At 42.4% G+C, this 23405-nt stretch overlaps 1 protein-coding gene across 3 annotated transcripts in view; it reads left to right on the top strand.

Moving 5' to 3' along the window:
• The window catches only part of lama2 (laminin, alpha 2), a 372371-nt gene that overhangs the window by 305393 nt on the left and 43573 nt on the right, over positions 1 to 23405 (top strand). For all 3 annotated transcript variants that reach the window (XM_059645398.1, XM_059645399.1, XM_059645400.1), the window contains 6 exons: positions 1886 to 2068; positions 4818 to 4972; positions 5068 to 5211; positions 10447 to 10580; positions 17275 to 17434; positions 20181 to 20305. In XM_059645398.1, coding sequence (XP_059501381.1) covers positions 1886 to 2068; positions 4818 to 4972; positions 5068 to 5211; positions 10447 to 10580; positions 17275 to 17434; positions 20181 to 20305 — 901 coding nt within the window. The remainder of the gene's footprint in view (positions 1 to 1885; positions 2069 to 4817; positions 4973 to 5067; positions 5212 to 10446; positions 10581 to 17274; positions 17435 to 20180; positions 20306 to 23405) is intronic.

The following is a 23405-nucleotide window of genomic DNA, read 5'->3' on the forward strand; positions in this document are numbered from 1 at the left end:
CGCCTCTCACTTCGCTGACTCAGATTTGGACATGCTGGTGGATGGGTTGGTCGAAAGAAGAGCAGTGCCATTTCTATTAAAGGACGCAAGGCCACAAGATGCAGCCAACCTGGATGGAGTTAGCATTCCCGGGCACTGAGGGTTCTGGATATTTTTTTAAAAAGTGAAGTGGTGTAGGAAGAAGGTCAATGATCTTCTGTGCTCGCCATGGTGTCATCATTTTCTCCCTGCTATCTCAAGCTGTCACGGCCTTTGCTACTCACTCTAACACTGCCACTGCACATATTTCTCACCAAGGTCTATGGGTTGCGACCATTACTGTGCAACATTTCCACTAACACCCACCTCAAACTTGCAAACTGCTAACCCCTTCTGTCCTCTCCACTTCCTACTCAATCACAGAAGACACCTGATCACCTCTCCTGCCCCTGCCTCACCAATAACCCATCTCCCATCCATTCGATCCCCGTCAATATTTCCCTCTGTGTCATTGCAGAAAGTTATGTTTTATGATCAGCTAGAGAGGGCAACGATGGGTGGTGCGGAGGCAAACATTCGGTCTTTCACCAATTTGAGGAATAATTCTGGAGTTGGCTGAAAAAGAGTGAAGTAATTCTTGAGGGTCTGTAGAGATCTCCATGGGCAACCAAGTGAGTGAGCTTCATTGTGCTGTGCTACGCTGCACTCCTCCCTCATTAACACCAGTAAGAACCCATTCTTATCCTGAATATGTTTTTAGCCCTCTCTTATCCAGGCAATAGTGAGACCCAGCAAACTGCCAGGAGACAAAGGCCAGGGCCATTGGCCCTTTGGAGGAAGTGACTCTCCCTTCCAATGACAAATTGACAGGACTTTTGCCTGCACCCTCCAAAAACTCAAAGGCCTGCAACTCAGTTTGTTCTCTTTCTGATTAGAATAGAGAGCACAGTCGGGTGAGCATGTCACTAACAGGTCTCCGCAGCTGGTTAAAGAAACACATTGCCTGACACTATGGATGACTAGCGCAGGCCAGATACCTACTTAGGCCCAGGCTGAAGGTGAGCCCTGGTCTTGGCCACTAGTGACACAGAGAGGCTGAGTAACAGCAACAACAGAGACACTCGACAAGCAGGCTCAAAGGATGGATGTCTTCTCAGCCTCTTGACGATGTCTCCGTGATTCCCAGACTGGTTGCACTTGATCTACAAGGCTGACCGTGGCCCAATCATTTGTACTGTAGTTGGACGTGCCTCTTAGCTGACAGTAGTGGCAGCCAAGGAATGAACATAATTCCCATTTGCTCCACCAGCAAGTGTGAATTGACGGTGCTGCACATTCACAGGTTGGCCCCCTGACCATTTAACACTCTGGACAGTGACAAGCTGTCTGGCTGTCCTGCTGTGCTAAAGAAACCTCCAAGTCATTGCAGAGTGAATGACTGCTGAGAAAGTAAGTGAAGATACATAAGAATCATCCTGTGTAAATATTTGCAATGTGTTTGTGCCACTGTGGCCAAAGTGACTTAGAAGAAGCATGCAAGGTGTAAGTGCCACTAAGCTCCAGAGTGAAGGGCTTAAGTGGGTGTATGAATTGGTCTGAAAACAGCCTTGATATTGTAGTGAAGCTGGTGCCTTGGCAATTCCCACTTGTGTGGACAAAGGGTGGAAGGGAATGTGGCCCATGGAGCATACAGGAAAATGATGGTGATGGCGGAGTTGAATGAAGACCCAGAAAACTCCACCTTGTGTCTCCACTGACTGCAGCTGTGTTCTAGCATTGCGATATCAGAAAATCAGCTCTTAATGCATGCCTTCTGTTCAGTGTTACCTATATAGTGAAGTAAATGCTGAGTTACTTTTATATTATCATGCAGAACATTAATATATAGATTTCTTCTACACAACAGATGTAAGTGCCAAGATACAAGCAGCTAAAGATAAAGCCAAACAGGCAAATGACACTGCAAATGCAGTGCTGGCGGAAATAAAAGATTTAAACCAGAATCTCCTTGGGTTGCAGGACAACTGCAGCAAACTCAAAGATGATGTGGCCAAAGCTAATGCTGCCATTAACACTCCGGCTAAGACAAGTATGTTTCTGTTATATTGTTGCAGTTTCCTATGTGGTCAAAAGATGTACATTTGAAAAATTAACACAACTAGTCTTCCTCATCATTTTACTAACATCTTAAAACCGTGTTCTTTGCATTAATAAAAAAACAAAATAATTTCCCCTTGAGTACACTGTGACTGATAGAGTAGAAGATCTTGAGCAAATTTTAATGTTGTGAATTTCAACCTAAATCTTACTGAGCACATTTCAAAATACATTTCTGTTTCTACAGAAAGTCAGAGAGGCAACATGGATGATTTGCGTGGAAAATTTCCATTTTGTAATAATGCAATAGGAGTTATTCTACCAAGTGTGGTTTGGGGCAGGGTTTCAGGAATATAACATGAGCTTTACCGACCAGCTCACTTTAATGAGGTGATTTTGATGGTGCCATTTCTGACCAGAAGTGGAAAAGATTTCATTTTTCTATATTGACATACTTCACCACTTCAAAAAAATTATCAAAGTAATTTACAAGCATACCCACTTTGTTGCTGAACTTTTATTCGGTGCAAAACATGGTGTAACTCACTTATCCCTTGGATCTAAACAGTACTTAGAAAAGCCAATATTTTAGACAGGGCAGGTTTTGAGAAAATTTAGGACCTGGGTAAATATCTACTGAACAGGGAGTTCAAATCAACACAGTGAATTAGTTATTTTGTTTACATTTAATCTTTTCCAGATATATGTTAGTGGCATCAACTTCTAGATTAGGAAATCATTTATCCTTTAACTTAAGCTTTTGACATTTTGTGATCCACCTGTCTCCGTGTATAATATCAGCTACATCTACATTGTTTTTCTGTATGTAATACCAAGTTTAATTTGTGGCTTTACACTTGATAGTTAGATGAGCACATTCGTTTTCTCATGCTGCCTAGTGTCAGGCTCCAATGCATCTTGTCCTGGAACCTGGTAAAGATGCATGCATCACCACATACATTGTGGAACATTTGCAAAAGGGAATGGGGGAGCGCCAGGCAGAGTAACAAGATTCGGCAGGTAATCCAGAAACTCCTGCGACCCCCTCCCCTGAAAAACAGATATACTGTTTTGAGAGGAATGACCTCTGAGGGAAAAGCAACAGCAGCTGAATTTGTGGCACAGGAGAAGAGCAGAAAGTTTGGAAATGCAATGGCCATAGGGGATTCAGTTTTAAGGAGAGAAGATATACATCTCTGAGATTCCAAGTTGGCTTGTTGCCTCCCCGGTGCCAGGGTCAAAGATGTCTCAGGATGGCTGCAGGACATCCTGTAGGGGGAGGATGAACAGGCAATGGTTATGGTACTTATCTGTGAAACAGCATAGGTAAAAAGGGGGATGAGATCCTAAAAACAGAGTATATGGAATTAGGAAGCAAGCTGATCAAAGGTAGTGATCTCAGGATGCTACTGGGATATACTGGGTGAATGTGTGGCTTTTTGGGATGACGTGAAGGGGAAGATTTGGACTTCTGGGCATTGGGGCATGTTCTGGGTGAGGTGGAACCACTACAAACTGGACAGGTTACACCTGAGTAGGGCTGGAACTCTTGCCTGAGAGAGTGCCTGGGAGGTTTTAAACCAAATTGGTAGGAGAATGGGAACCTGTGAAAAGAGTCTGAGAAAGGGAAATCAAGGTCAAGAAGAAAAGACAGAAAGGACAATAAGAGAAGAGATAGGAAGAGGGGTCAAAGGCCAGAATCAAGCAAAGCCGCTGTAACAAATAGTGGGAATGGGGCAAGGAATGTTAAGAAGACAAGCATAAGACTTTGTGCCTGAAAGCACAAAGCATTTGATCAGCCATAATCGTATTGAATGGTGGAACAGGCGCGAGTGGTTGAATGAGCTATTTCTGCTCCTATTTTCTATGTTTCTGTGTTTTACAAATTCATCTTCCAACAGTTAATGGTAACAAAATGTGACACCTGTAATCAAAATCCTAATTTGTGTCCCCACTGGATAAGAATCAGTGAGTTCATAAAACTATACTTCAGTATCGGAATTTCCCATTACTCTGAACTGCTATGTCCAGAAATGGATTTAACGCAAATCACTTTAAAGAGTGATTTATTCTGGTTTAATCTGTTAAGGGGTATGTAAACAAGCACCCAAAAGAAATCAGATTTACGCAGTAAAAGTTTCCAAAGACAGCAAAAATCTGCAAAAATTATTTACAATCATCAAAACCCAATGAACTATAATTTTTAAATTAACGTAGTCAATCCAAAATACTGATATTAAATATGGAAATCAATCGAGGTAATTTTCCTGGTGCTTCATATGTCAAACTCTTAATTCTAGCAATGCTGTTGTCATAGCAACAATGTAATTCTTCATAAATCAAATGGAATTAAAAAGAACAGTAGTGGCTGTGTGAAAAAGGACTAGGTATGGAAAGAATTTTCAAGATAGAAATTGGCAGTTAATACTAGAGCCATCTTTGTACTCCCCTAAGTGAGCTCTTATTATTGGATGAGAACATCTCTGTATTTGAGTTAACAGTAGCAGATTTTAGACACTTCCTGTAGGAATTGTTTTCCTACAGTCTACAAATTTAAGGTTTATAAAATTCATGGACAAGTTTGTATCATAGCATCCCATTAAAAGAATAAAGATTAATGTACTGAGCAATCTGACAAAATCTGAGAAGGATGTATCATTGTGACCTTGATTGTTTCTGATTTTATTAAAATGAGAAACAAAACAACTTGCACATTTATATTTCTTTCCTGTTGTGTTAAGTTGCTGATGCAGATATGAAAGTTAAAGAATTGGAAGATAAAGCAGATAAGTTAATGGATAAACTGAAACCAATCAAGAATCTTCAGGACACTCTGGGGAGGAATATCTCTCACATCAAAGATCTTATAAATCAAGCCCGTAAACATGCCAACTCTGTGAGTAATTCAATCAACAAGATAAATATGAGTTAGGTATTTCTGTTAAACTTGTTATGCTCCATTGATTGTATGATTGTTTTCACTTGATTTAGATTAAAGTATCAGTTTCTTCTGGTGGTGACTGTATTCGCACTTACCGTCCTGATATTAAAAAGGGCACATACAACTCTATTGTTCTGAATGTGAAGACATCAGAGCTGGAGAATCTGCTATTTTATCTTGGTAGTGCACGATATGTAAGTACATTCACTTGAGATTTTCATGTCATTTTCTTTATTGTTTTAAAGGTTAACTTTAACATTAAACAAATGTTGGGTTGCCAGTCGGGGTCTTGTGCAGTATCTGCAGTTGTAGTGTCATCCAGGTGTCCTACACAGATGTAAAGAATGCCCTGGTTCTATTTGATAACTCAAGGCCTGCTTAATTGAATATTTATATGACATTTTCGCCCTGTTGATCATGATATGGTCAGTGTGGCTGGAGATGCAAGTGACAGAAACTTAGAGTTAAAGTAGTTGTTTTCTTACAGACACAGTGAGAGTTTCCAGGGTAGTAATGTGAGTGCGGGAGTGCTTTAGCATTGGGTACACAGATTACAACAGTGGTATGGGAGCACTAGTGCCAAATAAGATCAATATTGCCAGTCTACTGCTTAACAGTTGGAGTTGCATTACGATGAAAATTATTTCTCCAGGCATTGATGAGCTTGCACAGATGACATGGCTGAACATCTTCATTCAATCCACGAGCTCTGGTAGCCCAGCCACTTTGGATTTCCACATTTCTGTCATGTTGACAATTCTGCTCTTGGCCTGTGGCAGTATCCCAGTGAACACAACCTCGATAGTTACTAGACATAATAGGAACTGCAGATGTTGGAGAATCCGGGATAACAAGATGTAGAGCTCGATGAACACAGCAGGCCAAGCAGCATCGTAGGCTGATGTTTTGGGCCTAGCCCCTTCATCAGAAATAGTTATCACTTCAGCTTTTGATTAAACAATTTACAACTGGCACGGTGGTTCAGTGGACAGCACTGCAGCCTCACAGCACCAGGGACCCAGCTTTGATTCCAGCCTCGGGTAACTGTCTGTGCGGAGTTTGCATATTCTCCCCGTGCCTGCGTGGGTTTCCTCCCGGTGCTCCGGTTTCATCCTACAGTCCAAAGATGTGCAGGCTAGGTGGATCGGTCATGCCAAATTGCCCCTAGTGTTCAGGGGTGTGTGGGTTATAGGGGGAGGGGTCTGGGTGGGATGCTTTAAGGGGCGGTGTGGACTTCTGTTGGGCCGAAGGGCCTGTTTCCACACTGTAGAAAATCTTAAAAAAAACCTTCTGGATGCAACATTGAGTACAGCAATTTCAGAGCATGAACTCTGTCCCCTCATTTTGTTTGGTTATTTTGCAACGTGCTGGTCATAAACTTGTTTTATACACCTTTATGTTCAGACATAGCTGTTCATTATTCTACCACTCAAAATCACACTGGGCAAATCTTTTATTTCTTTACTGTAACCATTACTTTTCATTTTCTGCCATGAAATCTTATATCACTAAAGCTTTCCTACTTGTCAGCCTTTGCAGCAGATCTTCTCTTTTATCTCCCTTTATCCTGCCTATTAAATCCTGTTACATTTCTATCTTTCAATTCTGAAGAAAGGTCCTCAATCAGAAATGTTAACTCACTCCACAGATACTGCTATACATGCTGATATTTCCACCATTTCCAATATTTAACATAAATCTTCATTTTCCCAGTGTTCCTGCTCAATGCAGTCCCTGTAGCGATCATAGAGATAGAGAAAGTGGCTTAGATTTCTGCCTGGATGGTTGAACTACTCTTGGATGATATCCTCTGGCTTATACATACAAACATGCAAATGACGAGGAGGAATAAACCATTTAAAACTTGTTACGCCCTTCAATAATATCATGGCTGATCTGTTGTGCTTAGAATTTCAAATTCCCATCTACTCTGACAACTTTTGATTCCCTTACAAAGATATATCTACTTCTGCCTTAAAAATATGGTGGTCCAGACTCGATAGGCTGAAGGACCTCTTCTATCCTATATGATGCTATGATTTATGACCCAACTGCCAGCACATATGGAACCAAAGTCACACAATGCTGAGAGAATTATTTTTTTCCTCAACACTATTGAAAGTGCAGCCACTAATTCTAAAACTGTGTACGCTAGCTCTGGACTCCCCCACCCACATCCACCTTGTCAAAACCTTTCACACTGAGTCTTATGCACTTCAGTCAAGTCAACCCTCGCTGTTTGAAACTCCAATAGAAACAAGCCCAGCCTTTCCTTCATATGACAGCCTACTCATTACCAGGATCCTATGGAGATCTCATTACAGACTGCTTCACCCATAACCGCGAGGGTACATTTTAGGCCATTACAGAGCAGCATATCAGGCACTGACCAAAACAGGGAGAAATGTGTGAAAGTAGAAACTATTTAATTGAAATCCCACTTTGATGCTGTCTTTTGCCATTGTCCCTCGAAACTTGTTTGTTTTTGAGACTCAACTCTCCAGAATGATTAAAAATTTATTGAATTCTCCATCATATGAGCACTATATAAAAATGAATTATACAATTAAACACACACATATATACATAATATTTATTTTACTTATCTAATGTGAAATGTGCTGCTGAGCAACAGTTTTCTCAAAATATGGAGGTATCATCAAGCCCACAGACACTGAGTATTTGATATTTATCCTTGCTCAGGCAACAAGGTAGTTTAAAAAGTGTGGAGCTGGATGAACACAGCAGGCCAAGCAGCATCTCAGGAGCACAAAAGCAGACGTTTCAGCCCTAGACCCTTCGTCAGAGAGGGGGATGGGGAGAGGGAACTGGAATAAATAGGGAGAGAGGGAAGGCGGACCAAAGATGGAGAGAAAACAAGATAGGTGGAGAGGAGAGTATAAGTGGGGAGGTAGGGAGGGGATAGGTCAGTCCAGGGAAGATGGACAGGTCAAGGAGGCGGGATGAGGTGGTAGGTAGGAAATGGAGGTGCGGCTTGAAGTGGGAGGAAGGGATGGGTGAGAGGAAGAACAGGATAGGGAAGCAGTGACAGGCTGGGCTGGTTTTGGGATGCAGTGGGGTGAGGGGAAGAACTGGGCTGGTTTTGGGATGCAGTGGGGGAAGAGGAGATTTTGAAGCTTGTGAAGTCCACGTTGATACCATTGGGCTGCAGGGTTCCCAAGCGGAATATGAGTTGCTGTTCCTGCAACCTTTGGGTGGCATCATTGTGGCACTGCAGGAGGCCCATGATGGACATGTCGTCTGAGGAATAGGAGGGGGAGTTGAAATGGTTTGCGACTGGGAGGTGCGGTTGTTTGTTGCGAACCGAGCGGAGGTGTTCTGCAAAGCGGTCCCCAAGCCTTCGCTTGGTTTCCCCAATATAGAGGAAGCCACACCGGGTGCAATGGATACAATATACCACATTGGCAGATGTGCAGGTGAACATCCGTTTGATATGGAAGGTCACCCTGGGGCCTGGGATGGGGGTGAGGGAGGAGGTGTGGGGGCAAGTGTAGCATTTCCTGCGGTTGCAGGGAAAGGTGCCAGGTGCGGTGGGGTTGGAGGGGAGTGTGGAGCGGATAAGGGAGTCGCGGAGAGAGTGGTCTCTCCGGAAGGCAGACAAGGGTGGGGATGGAAAAATGTCTTGGGTGGTGGGGTCGGATTGTAGATGGTGGAAGTGTCGGACGATGATACGTTGTATCATTAAACCAAGCAGAGGCTTGGGGACCGCTTTGCAGAACACCTCCGCTCGGTTCGCAACAAACAACTGCACCTCCCAGTCGCAAACCATTTCAACTCCCCCTCCTATTCCTCAGACGACATGTCCATCATGGGCCTCCTGCAGTGCCACAATGATGCCACCCGAAGGTTGCAGGAACAGCAACTCATATTCCGCTTGGGAACCCTGCAGCCCAATGGTATCAATGTGGACTTCACAAGCTTCAAAATCTCCTCTTCCCCCACTGCATCCCAAAACTAGCCCAGCCTGTCTCTGCTTCCCTACCCTGTTCTTCCTCTCACCCATCCCTTCCTCCCACCTCAAGCCGCACCTCCATTTCCTACCTACCACCTCATCCCACCTCCTTGACCTGTCTATCTTCCCTGGACTGACCTATCCCCTCCCTACCTTCTCACCTATACTCTCCTCTCTACCTATCTTGTTTTCTCTCCATCTTTGGTCTGCCTCCCCCTTTCTCCCTGTTTATTCCAGTTCCCTCTCCCCATCCCCCTCTCTGATGAAGGGTCTAGGCCCGAAAAGTCCGCTTTTGTGCTTCTGAGATGCTGCTTGGCCTGCTGTGTTCATCCAGCTCCACACTTTGTTATCTTGGATTCTCCAGCATCTGCAGTTCCCATTATCAAGGTAGTTTAGAAGTGAGTTTGTCTCCACCTTTTGACTGAACATTCAAATTGCAATATCTTCAACTAAAATCTCCTTTCGAACTGAGGATGAATGTGCCTTTTTTTCAAATGTGAATCTCCATTGCTGTGTCTTTAGCAGTGTTCAATTCAGTGGGTTTATATCATCGATGTAAGTATGTTTAAAGACAGCTACGGATGATTCATAAGTACTAACCATTGACAAGCAACATAACAGGGCAACTCAGATATGTACTTACAAAAACAGGACAAAGGCTAGAAATTCTGTTGCAAACAACTCTTTTCCTGACTCTCTAAATCCTGACAAGGCGTAAGTCAAGAATATGATGGGATACTGTCCACTTGACTGGATGAGGGCAGCTCTAACAATATACAAGAAGCCCAACACTAAAGCAACACACTTGAATGGCAACCCATTCACATCAAGAATTCACTCCTTCAATTGCCAGTTTTCTAAGATTACCAATGTGTACCATCTGCAATGTGTATTGCCTTCTAACCGGTGTCAAGAGTGTTACCACTGAGCTAAGAATGGATGAATATATCCTTGTACATGTGCATACATTAAAGCTTAGCCGAGATGAATGGTTTAAAAGAAATGTGGAATATTAATTCATGAGTCAATTATCAACTTAAGTACTTAAAATTAGGCTCTTTACTGAGGTTTACAAATTTATTGTTCGAGAGCCACTGAATGTTTTCATTGATCTGGCTTTGAACCAGCAGCATGATGTTAGAAGCAGATGCAATTGTGGCTTTTCAAAAGAAAATAGACAATTACCTGAACAGAGAAAAAAACATTGTGGCGTAGGGGGAACTGGCAGAGTTGTGAGATTAGCTCTCTTGCAGACAGATGGCATGGACACATGTGCAGTAACTAATTTCATAATTATGTATTATAATGGTTCATATATAGGTTTTAAGAAGCACTTAAGAAGTGTTTGAAGATTTTTATCAGACTTATAGGTATTTCCTTCTTTGAAACACTTGATCAAAGTGTTAGCACCGATCGTAAGATGGCTTTCAACTTTGAACTTGCTCTTATCCTACAGACTGATTTCTTAGCAATTGAGATGCGTAAAGGCAAAGTCAACTTTCTGTGGGATGTAGGATCTGGTGTTGGACGTGTTGAATATCCAGACCTAATCATTAATGACCAATACTGGTACAGAATTGAAGCCTCAAGGTAAGTTTCATACTTCTGAATTTATTTTTGCTCAAACTGTTATTGAACGTTATTTTATACACATCCAACTATGGCATTTGCAGGTAGTTCCACTCCAGATGTGCAAGAGCTAGTCTTCCTCAAGTGCACTTGTTAATTAAAAAATCTACCTTAAATTTTTTCAATAACTCTTTCCTTCGCTGAATTTTAACTATCAAGATGCTTGATCTTTACATTGTTTGGAATCCCTGTAGTAGGAAACACGCCATTCAGCCCAACGAGTCCACACCAACTCTCCAAAGCGCATCCGACCCAGACTCACACCCCTACTTTATCCCCATAACCCAGCGTTTTCCATGGCTGATCTACCTAGCCTATATATCCCAAGGTGCTATGGGCAATTTAGCATTGCCAATCCACCTAACTTGCACATTTTTGGATTGTAGGAGGACACCAAAGCACTCTGAGGAAACTCATGCAGACTCAGGGAGAATGTACAAACTCCACGCATAGTGGAATTGAACCCATGTCCCTGGTGCTAAAAAACAGCAGTGCTAACCACTGAGCCACCATACTGTCATATATTTACATGACATTGTATGCATAGTTTACATGGGCTTTGGAACAAATCTCCACTTGCCTCTTTGAATTTAAATTTTAATTCAAGATAAATATGTAGACTGCGTACATATCTCTGAACCAATCTGTTAAAACAGCAGAGAAATTTCACTGAAGAAGGATCCCGACCCGAAACATCAAGCTTTCCTGCTCCTCTGATGTTGCTTGGCCTACTGTGTTCACCCAGCATCACACCGTGTTATCTCAGATTCTCCAGCATCAGCAGTTCCTACTATCTCAGAGAAATTTCACTTCCTTACGACCTAAATTTTGATTTTTCTTTAGTGAGAAATGAGTAACGATCCTTTCAAAATCATGAAGCAGAATTGACTGTCTCGTTCCTGCTATCTTTCTAGCCCATTATTTTAATTGGAGTTGACAAATAGGAAGCTAAGTGTCGCAATGTTTTCAAGTACTGATGATACTGGACGTAAGGTGACCTAACCAGCATTGTTCAAAGACACTCCTAATGACGAATCCAGGAGGTTCTTGTTTCCTTTTAGCTTTGTTTGAGGGAACAAAAAGAGGGTTAACATTTCTTTCAGTGCTCCTCTTCACCCACAGACATTGAGCTGTAAGGTACCCAGCCTGCTGAAGCACTTACCTTTGCCTTTTTAATCAAAACATAACAGTTTGTCATCAAGTAGGAATTGCTGGTTTTCTGGCTTCACCCTTACACCCAAGTCAGAAAGTTGCGTTATAGCACCACAAAAGCACATCAGGGTACTGTGAATTTTAAAACAAAGCTCTACCATGAAAAAAGGTTGAGATCTTTCAGTGATGCTCTGATGGGAGCTTCCTAATGGCTGTCCCCACCACTCATCCAGAATAAGGAATCCTGCAATATTATCTTTGTGCAATCCAAGTGTGAAAATCTCATGATATATCTATCTTTGTTTGGATTGCTTTAAATGGATTCTAAATGGAACCAATGAGTTTCTCTGATAGGAGGGGTAAGAATACTTGGTAAATTCACAATATGTAGATGATATCAAGTTGATGGAGGTGGTTAATCTAGAGCTTGTGACGAAGATGAAGCAATATATTAATAAACAATTGAATGGGCATTCAATTGACAAACATACTTCAAGATAGCAAAGTGTGAGACATTGATAGGGAGACATACTCCTTGAGGAAATAAATTTATAAACTGTGGAGAAGAGCAGAGGGATCAAGTTGTGAACATACACATGTCACTGAAAGTAACCACACTGATTGATACTGAAAAACCGTCAGTGCAAAATAAAAAAAAAAGTTACGGAGTTTTACTCAAAAGGGATGGAATTGAATATCAGAGTAGTTGTGTCAGTCTTGCCCAGACCATTGGTCGGACCACACTTGGAGTACTGTGATCAATGGTGTAGAGGCACTGAAGAAAGTACAAAGATAGATTACTAGAACAATATAAGAACTGAAAGATTATACCCACTAGGAGTGAACAGGCTGCTGACATTTTCTCTAGAGAAGTCTGATCGAGGCCTTGAAGATTATAAGAGGTTAAGTGGGGTGGATGTAGAAAAGATGTATCCACATGGAAGGAGAGTGCAACTGGAGTCAGATATATAAGATTGTCACTAATGAATCCATTAGGGCATTCAGGAGAAACTTATTTTTACCGGGGAATGATTTGAATGTGTGACCTGCTATTCCAAGAAGTAATCAGAGCAGCTAACAAAGATACTTTTAAAGTGAATTTAGACAGGGAAACTCAAGAGGGAGAAAGGAAGACAAAGCTAGGGATTAAATGAAAAGCAGGAGATCTTTGTGAAACGTAAATATTAACATGGGCCTTTTGAACTGAATGAACTATTTCTTTTGCTGTAAATTATTTGCAAGTATGTTGTTAAATTGCTGTCAAGATAACTTTTGAAGAGAAATTCAAATGTCCAGCTAAAAAAAGTCAAGATTTTACATTAGAAAACATTTTTATCATGACTACAAATGACTATCAAACACGATTGACCAAATATTATCTTCTTCATGAGAGCAAATTATAGTTTTAATTTTTAACACAAACAAAATCTACCACTGCATCATAGGTAACATCATTCCGAATGTGCACACTTCATCTTGCTAGGACCCAGTCTGAAGTTAATCTTAGCTCCTGATGGCTTGCTTCCTTATTGTGCCTTCTCAGCCATCTAACTCCTAGGGCTGAAACTGCCGGTCAGGGCTACACTGTAGAGCCCTTCAACTGGATTCAGGCTAAGCAAACCTTCCCGTTTCTTTTCACTCATCATGAATTCAGCCTTCAGTCTGAACATGGACCCCCCCCCCCACCGTTCAGCGTGGTGAGGGAAGAGTCAGCATTTATCTACTTGAAGTACACTCCTGCTTCTATACCTTGTTCTGTGCCTCATTGAAAGCTGCTGATCTCATAAAACCAAACTGCAAAATCTACTGTAGAGCTGGATGAACACAGCAGGCCAAGCAGCATCAGAGGAGCAGGAAAGCTGACGTTTCGGGTCAAGACCCTTCTTCAGAAATGGGGGAGGGGAAGGGGATTCTGAAATAAACAGGCAACGAGGGGGAGGCGGATAGAAGACGGATAAAGGAGAAGATAGGTGGAGAGGAGATAGACAGGTCAAAGAGGCAGGGTTGGAGCCAATGAAGGTGAGTGTAGGTGGAGAGGTAGGGAGGGGATGGGTCAGTCCAGGGAGGACGGACAGGTCAAGGAGGCAGGATGAGCTTGGTGGGTAGGAGATAGGGGTGGGAGGAATGCTTAGCGAGGTGGGGGCGAGCTGGGCTGGTTTTGGGATGCGGTGGGGGAAGGGGAGATTTTGAAGTTTGTGAAGTCCACATTGATACCCTTGGGCTGCAGGGTTTCCAAGCGAAATATGTGATGCTGTTCCTGCATCTTTCGGGTGGTGTCATTATGGCAATGCAGGAGGCCCAGGATGGACATGTCGTCCAAGGAATGGGAAAGGAAGTTGAAAAGGCTCACGATTGGGAGGTGTAGCTGCCTGTTGCGAACCGAGTATAGGTGTTTTGTAAAACAGTCCCCAAGCCTCCGCTTGGTTTCCCCGATGTAGAGAAGGCCACAACGGGAACAGCGGATGCAGTATACCACATTAGCAGATGTGCAGGTGAACATCTGCTTGATGTGGAAGGCCTTCTTAGGGCCTAGGATGGGGGTAAGGAGGTAATAGGGGCAGGTGTAGCACTTGCTTTGGTTCCAGGGAAATGTCCCGGGCCTGGTGGGGCTGGAGGGGAGTGTGGAGTGGACAAGTGTGTCATGGAGAGAGTAGTCCCGCCGGAAAGCAGATAAAGATGGGCAGGGAAAAATGTTTTTGGTAGTGGGGTCACATTACAGATGGTGGAAATGTCTGTCCTGGTTGACCCATTGTCTCCGCCTACTCCTGCCCCACCGAACTTATTTCCACCTATCTTGATTCCATTTTCTCCCCCTTGGTCCAGGAACTCCCTATGTACATCAATGACACCACCCATGCTCTCCACCTCCTCCAGAACTTCCAATTCCCCGGTCCCCAATACCTTATCTTTACTATTGACGTCCGGCCCCTATGCACCTGCATTCCCCATACAGATGGCTTAAAGGCCCTCTGCTTCTTCCTGTCCCGCAAGCCTGACCAGTTCCGCCTCCACTGACACCCTCAACCAAACTCATCATCACCCTCAACAACTTCTCTTTCAATTCCTTCCACTTCCTACAGACAAAGGGGGTAGCCATGGGTACCTGCATGGACCCGAGCTATGCCTGCCTCTTTGTAGGTTACATGGAACAATCCCTCTTCCGCACCTACACTGGGCCTAAACCCCACCTCTTCCTCCGTTACATTGATGACTGTATCGGCGCCGCTTTGTGCTCCCACGAGGAGCTCGAACAGTTCATCCACTTTGCTAACACCTTCCACCCCAACCTTAAGTTCACCTGGAGCACCTCTGATATCCCTCTCTCCTTCCTGGACCTCTCTAACTCCATCTCTGGCATCCAACTGGAAACCGATATCCATTTCCAACCTACCAACTTCCACAGCTACCTAGAATAAACATCCTCTCACCCACCTTCCTGCAAAAATGCCATCCCCTATTCCCAATTCCTATGCTGCCACTGCATGTGCTCCCGAGATGAGGCATTCCACTTCCGGACATTCCAGATGTCGTCTTTTTTCAAGGACCACAACTGCCCCTCCACAGTGGTTGAAAATGCCCTCGACCATGTCTCCCGCATTTCCCACAACTTATCCCTCACACCCCTCCCTGCAATAACAACCAAAACAGAAACCCCCTCATCCTCACGTACCACCCCACCAACATCCGGATCCAATGCATCATCCTCTGACACTTCCGCCATCTGCAATTTGACCCCACCACCAAGGACATTTTACCCTCCACACCCATAGCTGCTTTCCAGAGGGACCACTCTCTCCGTGATGCCACTCCACACTCTCCTCCAGCCCCACCACCCCCGGGACTTTTCCCTGGAACCGAAGCAAGTGCTACATCTGCCCCTATACCTACCCCGTCACCCCATCCCAGGCCCTAAGAAGACCTTCCACATCAAACAGATGTTCACCTGCACATCTGCTAATGTGGTATTCTGTATCCGCTGTTCTCGTTGTGGCATCCTCAACATCGGAGAAACCAAGCGGAGGCTTGGGGACCGCTTTGCGAAACACCTACGCTCAGTTCGCAACAAACAACTACACCTCCCAGTCACGAACCATTTCAACTCCCCCTCCCACTCCTTGGACGATATGTCCATCCTGGGCCTCCTGCATTGCCACAATGACACTACCTGAAAGCTGCAGGAACAGCATCTCATATTTCGCTTGGAAACCCTGCAGCCCAAGAGTATCAATGTGGACTTCACAAGGTTCAAAATCTCCCCACCCCCACTCATATCCCAAAACCAGCCCAACTAGTCCCTGCCTCCCTAACCATTCCTCCCACATCAAGCCCCACCCCCATTTCCCACCCACCAAGCTCATCCCGCCTCCTTGACCTCTCTGTCATCTCTGGACTGACCTATCCCCTCCCTAACTCCCCATCTACACTCACCTTCACTGGCTCCAACCCCGCCTCTTTGACCTGTCTATCTCCTCTCTACCTATCTTCTCCTTTATTCATCTTCTATCCACCTCCCCCCGTCCCTATTTATTTCAGAATCCCCTTCCCCTCCCCCATTTCTGAAGAAGGGTCTCGGCCCGAAACATCAGCTTTCCCTCTCCCCTGATGCTGCTTGGCCTGCTGTGTTCATCCAGCTCTATACCATGGAGAATTCGGGTGGAGAATTCCATACCTTCACTGAGAGAAGAAATCCCTTCGCATCTCAGTTTTAAATGAGTATCCACTTATCCGTAAACCTTGTCCCCTAGTTCGATGGATTCTCACAAGAGGAAACATTTTAAAATGTACCCTGTCAAGTCACCTCTGAATCTGTATCTAGGACTAGAGGAGTTCAATCATGAGAAAAAATTGGATAAGCTGTAGCTTTTTTTGAGAACCAACAATATTGTATCAAATAATTAGGAGCCTAAAAAGAATAAAAACAAAAGATCTATTTTCCTCAACAGATGGGTCAATAACCAGGGTGCATAGACATAAATTAAGAACTATTAGACACAAGTTAAGGAGAAATTATTTTCACCCTGAGACAGGTCAGTTTGGGAACTTGCTGCTGGAGGACAAAGCCTTTGTCACCTGATAGGCATTTGATGCGCTGTTATCAACTGGGTCACAATCCGAGTACACTAAAATAGAATTAAGCTGGATAAGTCCTTGGCCAGTACAGAGATGAATAGCTGCGATGGTCTACTTCTATGCCATCAATTTGCTGTGATTTATATAAAAACATGAGAAAATGAGTTAGAAAATAGGATGATTTCTTTTAAAAACTCCTCAGATTCTTCAACATTCTGGTATCCTACTATCAGTTCTTCATTTCTGCCATCGTAAGTGTTTTCTCACCTTAACCTTTGTCCGATGGAAACAATGTTATACATTGAAAATTTTTGAAGTCTGCTATAGAAAATATAGTTTAACTGAATGGTTGGAATCTGTATGCTCCACTGTGCGCTCAGGAATTCCTTCCTGATTTGTAATAATGATCATTTATTTTACAAACAAAAAACAGGTTTAGAAGAAATGGTACGGTTTCTGTGCGTGCACTAGATGGACCAAGGGCAAGCATTGTGCCAACCACTTACAGTGCAGTATCACCTGAGGGCTATACAATTCTTGATGTGGATGAAAATGCTTACCTGTTTGTTGGTGGTCTAACAGGAGAAGTAAAGGTATTGCATGAAACTTATTTAAGCTATAAGAACCATCAATGTAATTAAAAAGCCATTTGCAGAAATGATCTGCCAGTACTTGGCTATATTTATTTGAAGATGTATGTTTCTCACCATTACATTACGGGATCATCCAATGGGCATTTCTGTAGTCAGTTTTGTAAGCTTTTTTTTCAACATCAAGACACCTCAAATACTTTGCAGCCATTGAAATGACTCATAAAGTGCGGTCACTTTTTTAATTGTAGAATCACAGCAACCAATTTGTACACAGCAGGATCCCAAGGTAACAAGTTGATAATGACCCTGTGTAGTCAGTTGTAGAGAAATTGTTTAAGGAATAAATGTTGGCTAGGGCAGTGGGGAAAGGTCAGTTGCTATTCCTCAAAGTTGTAACACAAGATCGCTGCATCCACTTGAAGGTACAGATGGAGCCTTCATGTAACATCTGAAAGCAGCATTTCTAAGAATACAGAAATCTGTCAGTCCTAGACTGAAAAGCTATGGAGGGCGACTTGCATGGCAAAGCTCCAATGTGGAAACAAGTGTGCCAAACAGTAGCTACAGCTGATACCGTTATATATCAGATCTTTAAGAATTCGTACTGTTGAATATTTTTGACAGTTTGATTGCTATGCTTCTTGGAGCACTGATATGTAATGTGTGTCAATGGACTGTAGACTGCTGGACATTATTCCTGCGCAGATGTGATATGTTGCTGTTTGGAAGCTAGGCACTTCCCCATTGGCTGGGAAAAATAGATGGAAGGCGTTGGAAAAATCTAAACGAATGCCAACTTTTGTACCACTGTTGTGCGATCTTAAAACCAATATATATGTAGCACAGGATGCAAAGAAAGATAAGAAAATATTTGAAAACCAAAGCAAGTCTTTCTTATAATTCATATTATTTCCTCACATTAGTTCTGATGTTCACAATTGGAAGCCATTTTCATTAGCAGACGCATTACTGATGACAATTCACAGGCCTAACAGTGAATGCCAAATTGTGTGAAGACATTTATAAGGAAAAATGTATATTGTTCATCAAATTGTCCCATGCTGTTGACAGACAGAGTGCAAATTCTAAAACAAATCCCTCTCCTTGTTCTTGGTGTTCAGCCATTAGCAAACCATGATGTTACGTTTTACCCCTTTTTTAACATGTATTTCCTTATTCCTTCTGTTTGTGGGCTCTGAATTTGCAAGGACTTCAACATCGTTGTGGTATATTTAAAACCAGAAGTAAGATTTATTTCACACGCTCTTAGACATGAGGCTGGGGTGAGGGAGGGGGTCGCAAATGCTTTGCATCACAGCCATTCAGAAAAGTACATGGAGAGGTGGAATCAGTAAAATATAGTAATTGTTCAATTAAGAGCTGCTTATATACAAAAATTAAAAAGAAAAACAAGTGAGACCAATTTAATAATTCCTTACTTTTTAAGGTGAAGTCCAAAGTTGGTTAGCTGGCCAGCAGTCGAGGAATTGTCAACAGTTTCCTCTCTTTTGGCAAGATTTTTAAAGTCCACTGGGGAAGTTTTATTGAAATGTAATTTCTACTTATCAGTTTTGATCAAAGGAAATTTCACTTCCATAGCACAATGGTTGGTGGTTTTTTACAGGCTGGTAGTTTTTCATTTGAGGCCTGGAGTTAGGGGTGTTGTTTCAGTAAGTGTTGTAAGGAGTAGCGCTGATCCATTAAGTGTCTGTGTTTCCAAATCCAATATTCACAAAAGGATTCAAAAACTGCAGGAGTCATTGACCCCTCAGTGAGATGAAGTGGTTAACCTCAAGACAAAGGCTTAAATTGCAGGGAGCCTGCTGTTCATGGTCCCTTCAGGTGGTTAACTGGGAACATACTAACATATATAAAATGGGTATGACTTGTAACAGTATTGCATAAGTGTTTCTCTTGCGAAAGGTCATTTCTGTAGTAGATTATAATAGAACACTGAGCATTCTAGACCCATCAGAAGGTTTTGACTCAAAAACAGAAGTTGCTGGAAAAGCTCTGCAGATCTGACAGCATCTGTGAAGAGAAATCAGAGTTAACGTTTTGGGTCTGTTGACCCTTCCTCAGAATGCTGAATCATTTAAATATACTGCAAAAGAAGTGTGGCTGATTCATCTTCTTTTACCTGACTTGATAAGACTTGGATGAGGTCACTATGTCTTGCAGCCATCTCTGGGTTAATAGATGTGACACTTAGTGCCATAGTCACTTCTCTGTATTCAACATGCGTAGCTTTTTATTTTGGAAAGCCTCCTCCTACATCTCAAACAGGTCCTGGTTCTTTCAGCTGATTTAGTTAGCAGCAATTTTACTAATTCCTCAGAAAATGCAGAGGATCTGCAACTTGCAGCTGAATTTTCCTGCATGTTTTCTGAGATAGTCACCCTGCTCGTGAGAAAGTAAGTCAGGCTGCCTGATACTTGAAGACATTGTGGTTTTTTTAAATGTCTGATTCATTAAGGCAATTAAATCAGGAGTATTTTACATTGCCAAGTAACAAACTTCAATTTGAAGACAGGCAAATTATTTATTTCTGTTTCTCAGTTGATTTCACGCCAATGCATTTACTTTTCACACCATGGAGGAGAATATTAGTTAATGGAACAGCTGGAAGTGCATTACACATCAATCTTTCACTCAGAAAATCTCTGCTTGTAACTGAAAAAACACAGAAGATAATATCAGTTGTGTCAGTATTGTAATTAGCATTCTTTTTGTAAAATCCTTGAAGAAATCAGATGTCATCAAAACAACCACTTTCTCTGGCTGTATGGGGGAAACATCCTTGGATCGTAAACCTATTGGATTATGGAATTACAGAGACAGACAGGGAGAATGCAAAGGCTGTGTTGTGAGGTATGCGCTCCAATTTTTCCTAAGTAAGCTTCCTGTATCAGCGAAAGTATCACTTAAGTCAATTCCCTTTTAAATTATTTTTGTTCATTCATGGAATGCAGTGTTGCTAGCTGTTATTATCTGTCCTTTATTGCCCTTGAGAAGGTGGTCCTGAGGCGCCTTCTCGAACTTGAACTGCCCGAGCAAGCCTTTTAGTTCATGGACAATAACGTTTGAGAAATAAATGTAAACATTGCCGGAATTTTAAAAAAATATCAGAAATGCACAAAAGAATAAATGATGTACATTCCAGCTTCCTGCTGGAGGTGCAAAGTTAAAGCAGAGAAAATGTGTTAGCATGGGGTACAACTACAAATAGTAACTCCATTCGTTCCATGATGCCTGTGCTTGCTCTGTGAAAGAGCTATACAGTCAGTTACATTCCATACTCTTTTGTTCCAGCCCGTTGTTTCTTTATAACTTTTCATATAAAGGGTGGATGGCCAGAGCAGCATTATAAATAGTGGAGCCTGGAGGCTTTCAGTCATAGATATGGGAGTTTGTTGGCAAATCTAATATTTATTGCCCGCCTGATTACTCTTAAGAAGGTGGTGGTGAGCTCCTTTTTGAGTAACTTACTCAAATATTCTGAAGGCAACTAGGAGTCAGCCACATTGGTATGGATCTGACGTGACTTGTGAATAAGTCCAAGTAAGCACAGCAGATTTCCTTCCCTGCAGGCCATAGTTAAAACAGGTGGATTTTTTAAAACAACCTGCTAATTTCATAATCAGTATTCTAGATATAAGACAGGACCTGCTTCATGTTGAGAATTCTAAAGCTTTTAATTTAAGGTTTGTAATATTAATTAAACTTAAATTCCTCAGCTGATACCGCGGGATTTGAGGTCATCTCTAGATAATTATTCCAGGCTTCTGGAATACTAGTCTCACCCACACATACAATTTCTGACAGAGGTGGAATTATAACAGTTGGCAAGTTGAAGATGGAAGTAGCAGGTACAGTTTCACAGAACTAAAGAACAGAGGACAGACATTGGAGGTAAATGTGTTTGAAAACCGAAAGAACTGCAGGTGCTGTAAATCAGGAACAAAAAACAGAAGTTGCTGGAAAAGCTCAGTAGGTCTGGCGGCATCTGTGAGAAAAAAAAATCAGTTAACCGGACCATTCTGAGGCAGGGTCACCTGACCCAAAACGTTAACTCTAGATTTTTTTTATAGCTGCTGCCAGACCTGCTGAGCTTTTCCAGCAACTTCTGTTTTTGTTGTTGTTGAGGAAAATATTGACCATGTTAAAGGGGCTGGTATGTTTTCGATATGGAGAGGCACATTACTTGAGGAGATGTGATCAAAACAGATAAATGTAAGTAGTGGACAAAAGAGTGTCAGATGCATATCTAAACTATTCACTTGCTCACTTTGCAAGAAGGTACAGGAACTGCAATGGCAGGAATTTCTGGGAGCAATTCAGGAGACACAGCAAAAATTCATCCCTAGGAAAAAGAAGCATGGTAAGGGAGGATGAGGCCAATTAGCCTAACCTCAGTCGTAGGCGAGATTTTGGAGTCCATTGTAAAGGATGAGATTTCTGAATACTTGCAAGTGTATAGTAAAATAGGGCAAAGTCAGCATGGTTTCGTCAAGGGGAGGTCATGCCTAACAAATCTGCTAAAATTCTTTGAGGAAATAACAAGTAGGGTAAACCAAGGAGAGCATAGATTTTATCTATCTGGACTTCAAGAAGACCTTTGCTAAGGTGCCACACAAGAGGCAGTTGAGTAAGGTAAGGGCTCACGGGGTGTTAGAGGCAAGGTGCTAGTGTGGATAGAACATTGACTTTCTGGCAGAGAGCAGAGTGTGAGGATAAAGGGGTCTTTCTCAGATGGCAGCTGGTGATGAGAGGTGTTCCGCAAGGGTCAGTGTTGGGACCACAACTTTTCATTTTGTACATTAATGATCTAGATGAAGTTACTGTGGGCATTCTGGCTAAGTTTGCAGACAGTATAAAGATAGGTGGAGGGACAGGTAGTGGTGAGGAGGTAGTGAGGCTGTAGAAGCATTTGGACAGGTTAGCAGAGTGGGCAAAGAAGTGGCAGATGGAGTACAACGTGGGAAAGTGTGAGGTCATGCACTTTGGTAAGAAGAATAAAAGCATGGACTATTTTCCAGATGGGGAGAAAATTCAGAAGTCTGAAGTACAAAGAGACTTCTGAGTTCTAGTCCAGGATTCTCTTAAGGCAAACTTGCAGGTTAAGTCAGTGGTCTGGAAGGCAAATGCAATGTTGGCATTTATTTTGAGAGAACTTGAATATAAAAACAGAGATGTACTACTGAGGCTTTATAAGTCTCTGGTCAGGCCACATTTGGAGTATTGCATGCAGTTTTTGGCCCCATCTCTCAGGAAGGATGTACTGGTCCTGGAGCAGGTTCAGAAAAGATTCATGAGAATGGCCCCAGGAATGGAAAGCTTAGCATATGAAGAATGTTTGAGGACTCTGGGACTATATTCATTGGAATTTAGAAGGATGAGGGGGGATCTAATTGAAACTTTCAAAATACTGAATGGCCTGGACAAAATAGATTTGGGAAGATGCTTCCATTGGTAGGAGGGTCTATAGGTTGAGGGCGCAGCCTTAGAGTGAAGGGAAGACCTTTTTGAATGGAGATAAGGAGAAACTTCTTCAGCCAGAGAGTGGTAAATCTATGGAATCCAGATCATTGAGTACATTTAAGACTGAGATAGATAGTTTCTTGATTATCAAGGGGATCAAGGGTTACTGGGAGAAAGCAGGACAATGGGATTGAGGAATTTATCAGCCATGATTAAATGGTGGAGCAGAATCGATGGGCCAAATGGCCTAATTTTTGCTCTTATGTCAAATGGTCTTATGGTCTCATGGTTCAATAGGTATCATCCTTCCCTTTGAGACAGAAGCTCAGTTCAAAATCCTACACCAGGACTTGTTGGCCTTGGAGAGAGAGATTGTACACCGTTACTTATCCACTGTTCTATGGTAGAAAGATTCGAGCATGAAAACAACCAAAAAATTAGCAACAATAGTTTTTCTGTTTCTATAACTATTGTAAATTTTGTGAAGGCT

The sequence above is a fragment of the Stegostoma tigrinum genome, chromosome 4, assembly GCF_030684315.1.
Source record: "Stegostoma tigrinum isolate sSteTig4 chromosome 4, sSteTig4.hap1, whole genome shotgun sequence".
Lineage (NCBI taxonomy): Eukaryota > Metazoa > Chordata > Chondrichthyes > Orectolobiformes > Stegostomatidae > Stegostoma > Stegostoma tigrinum.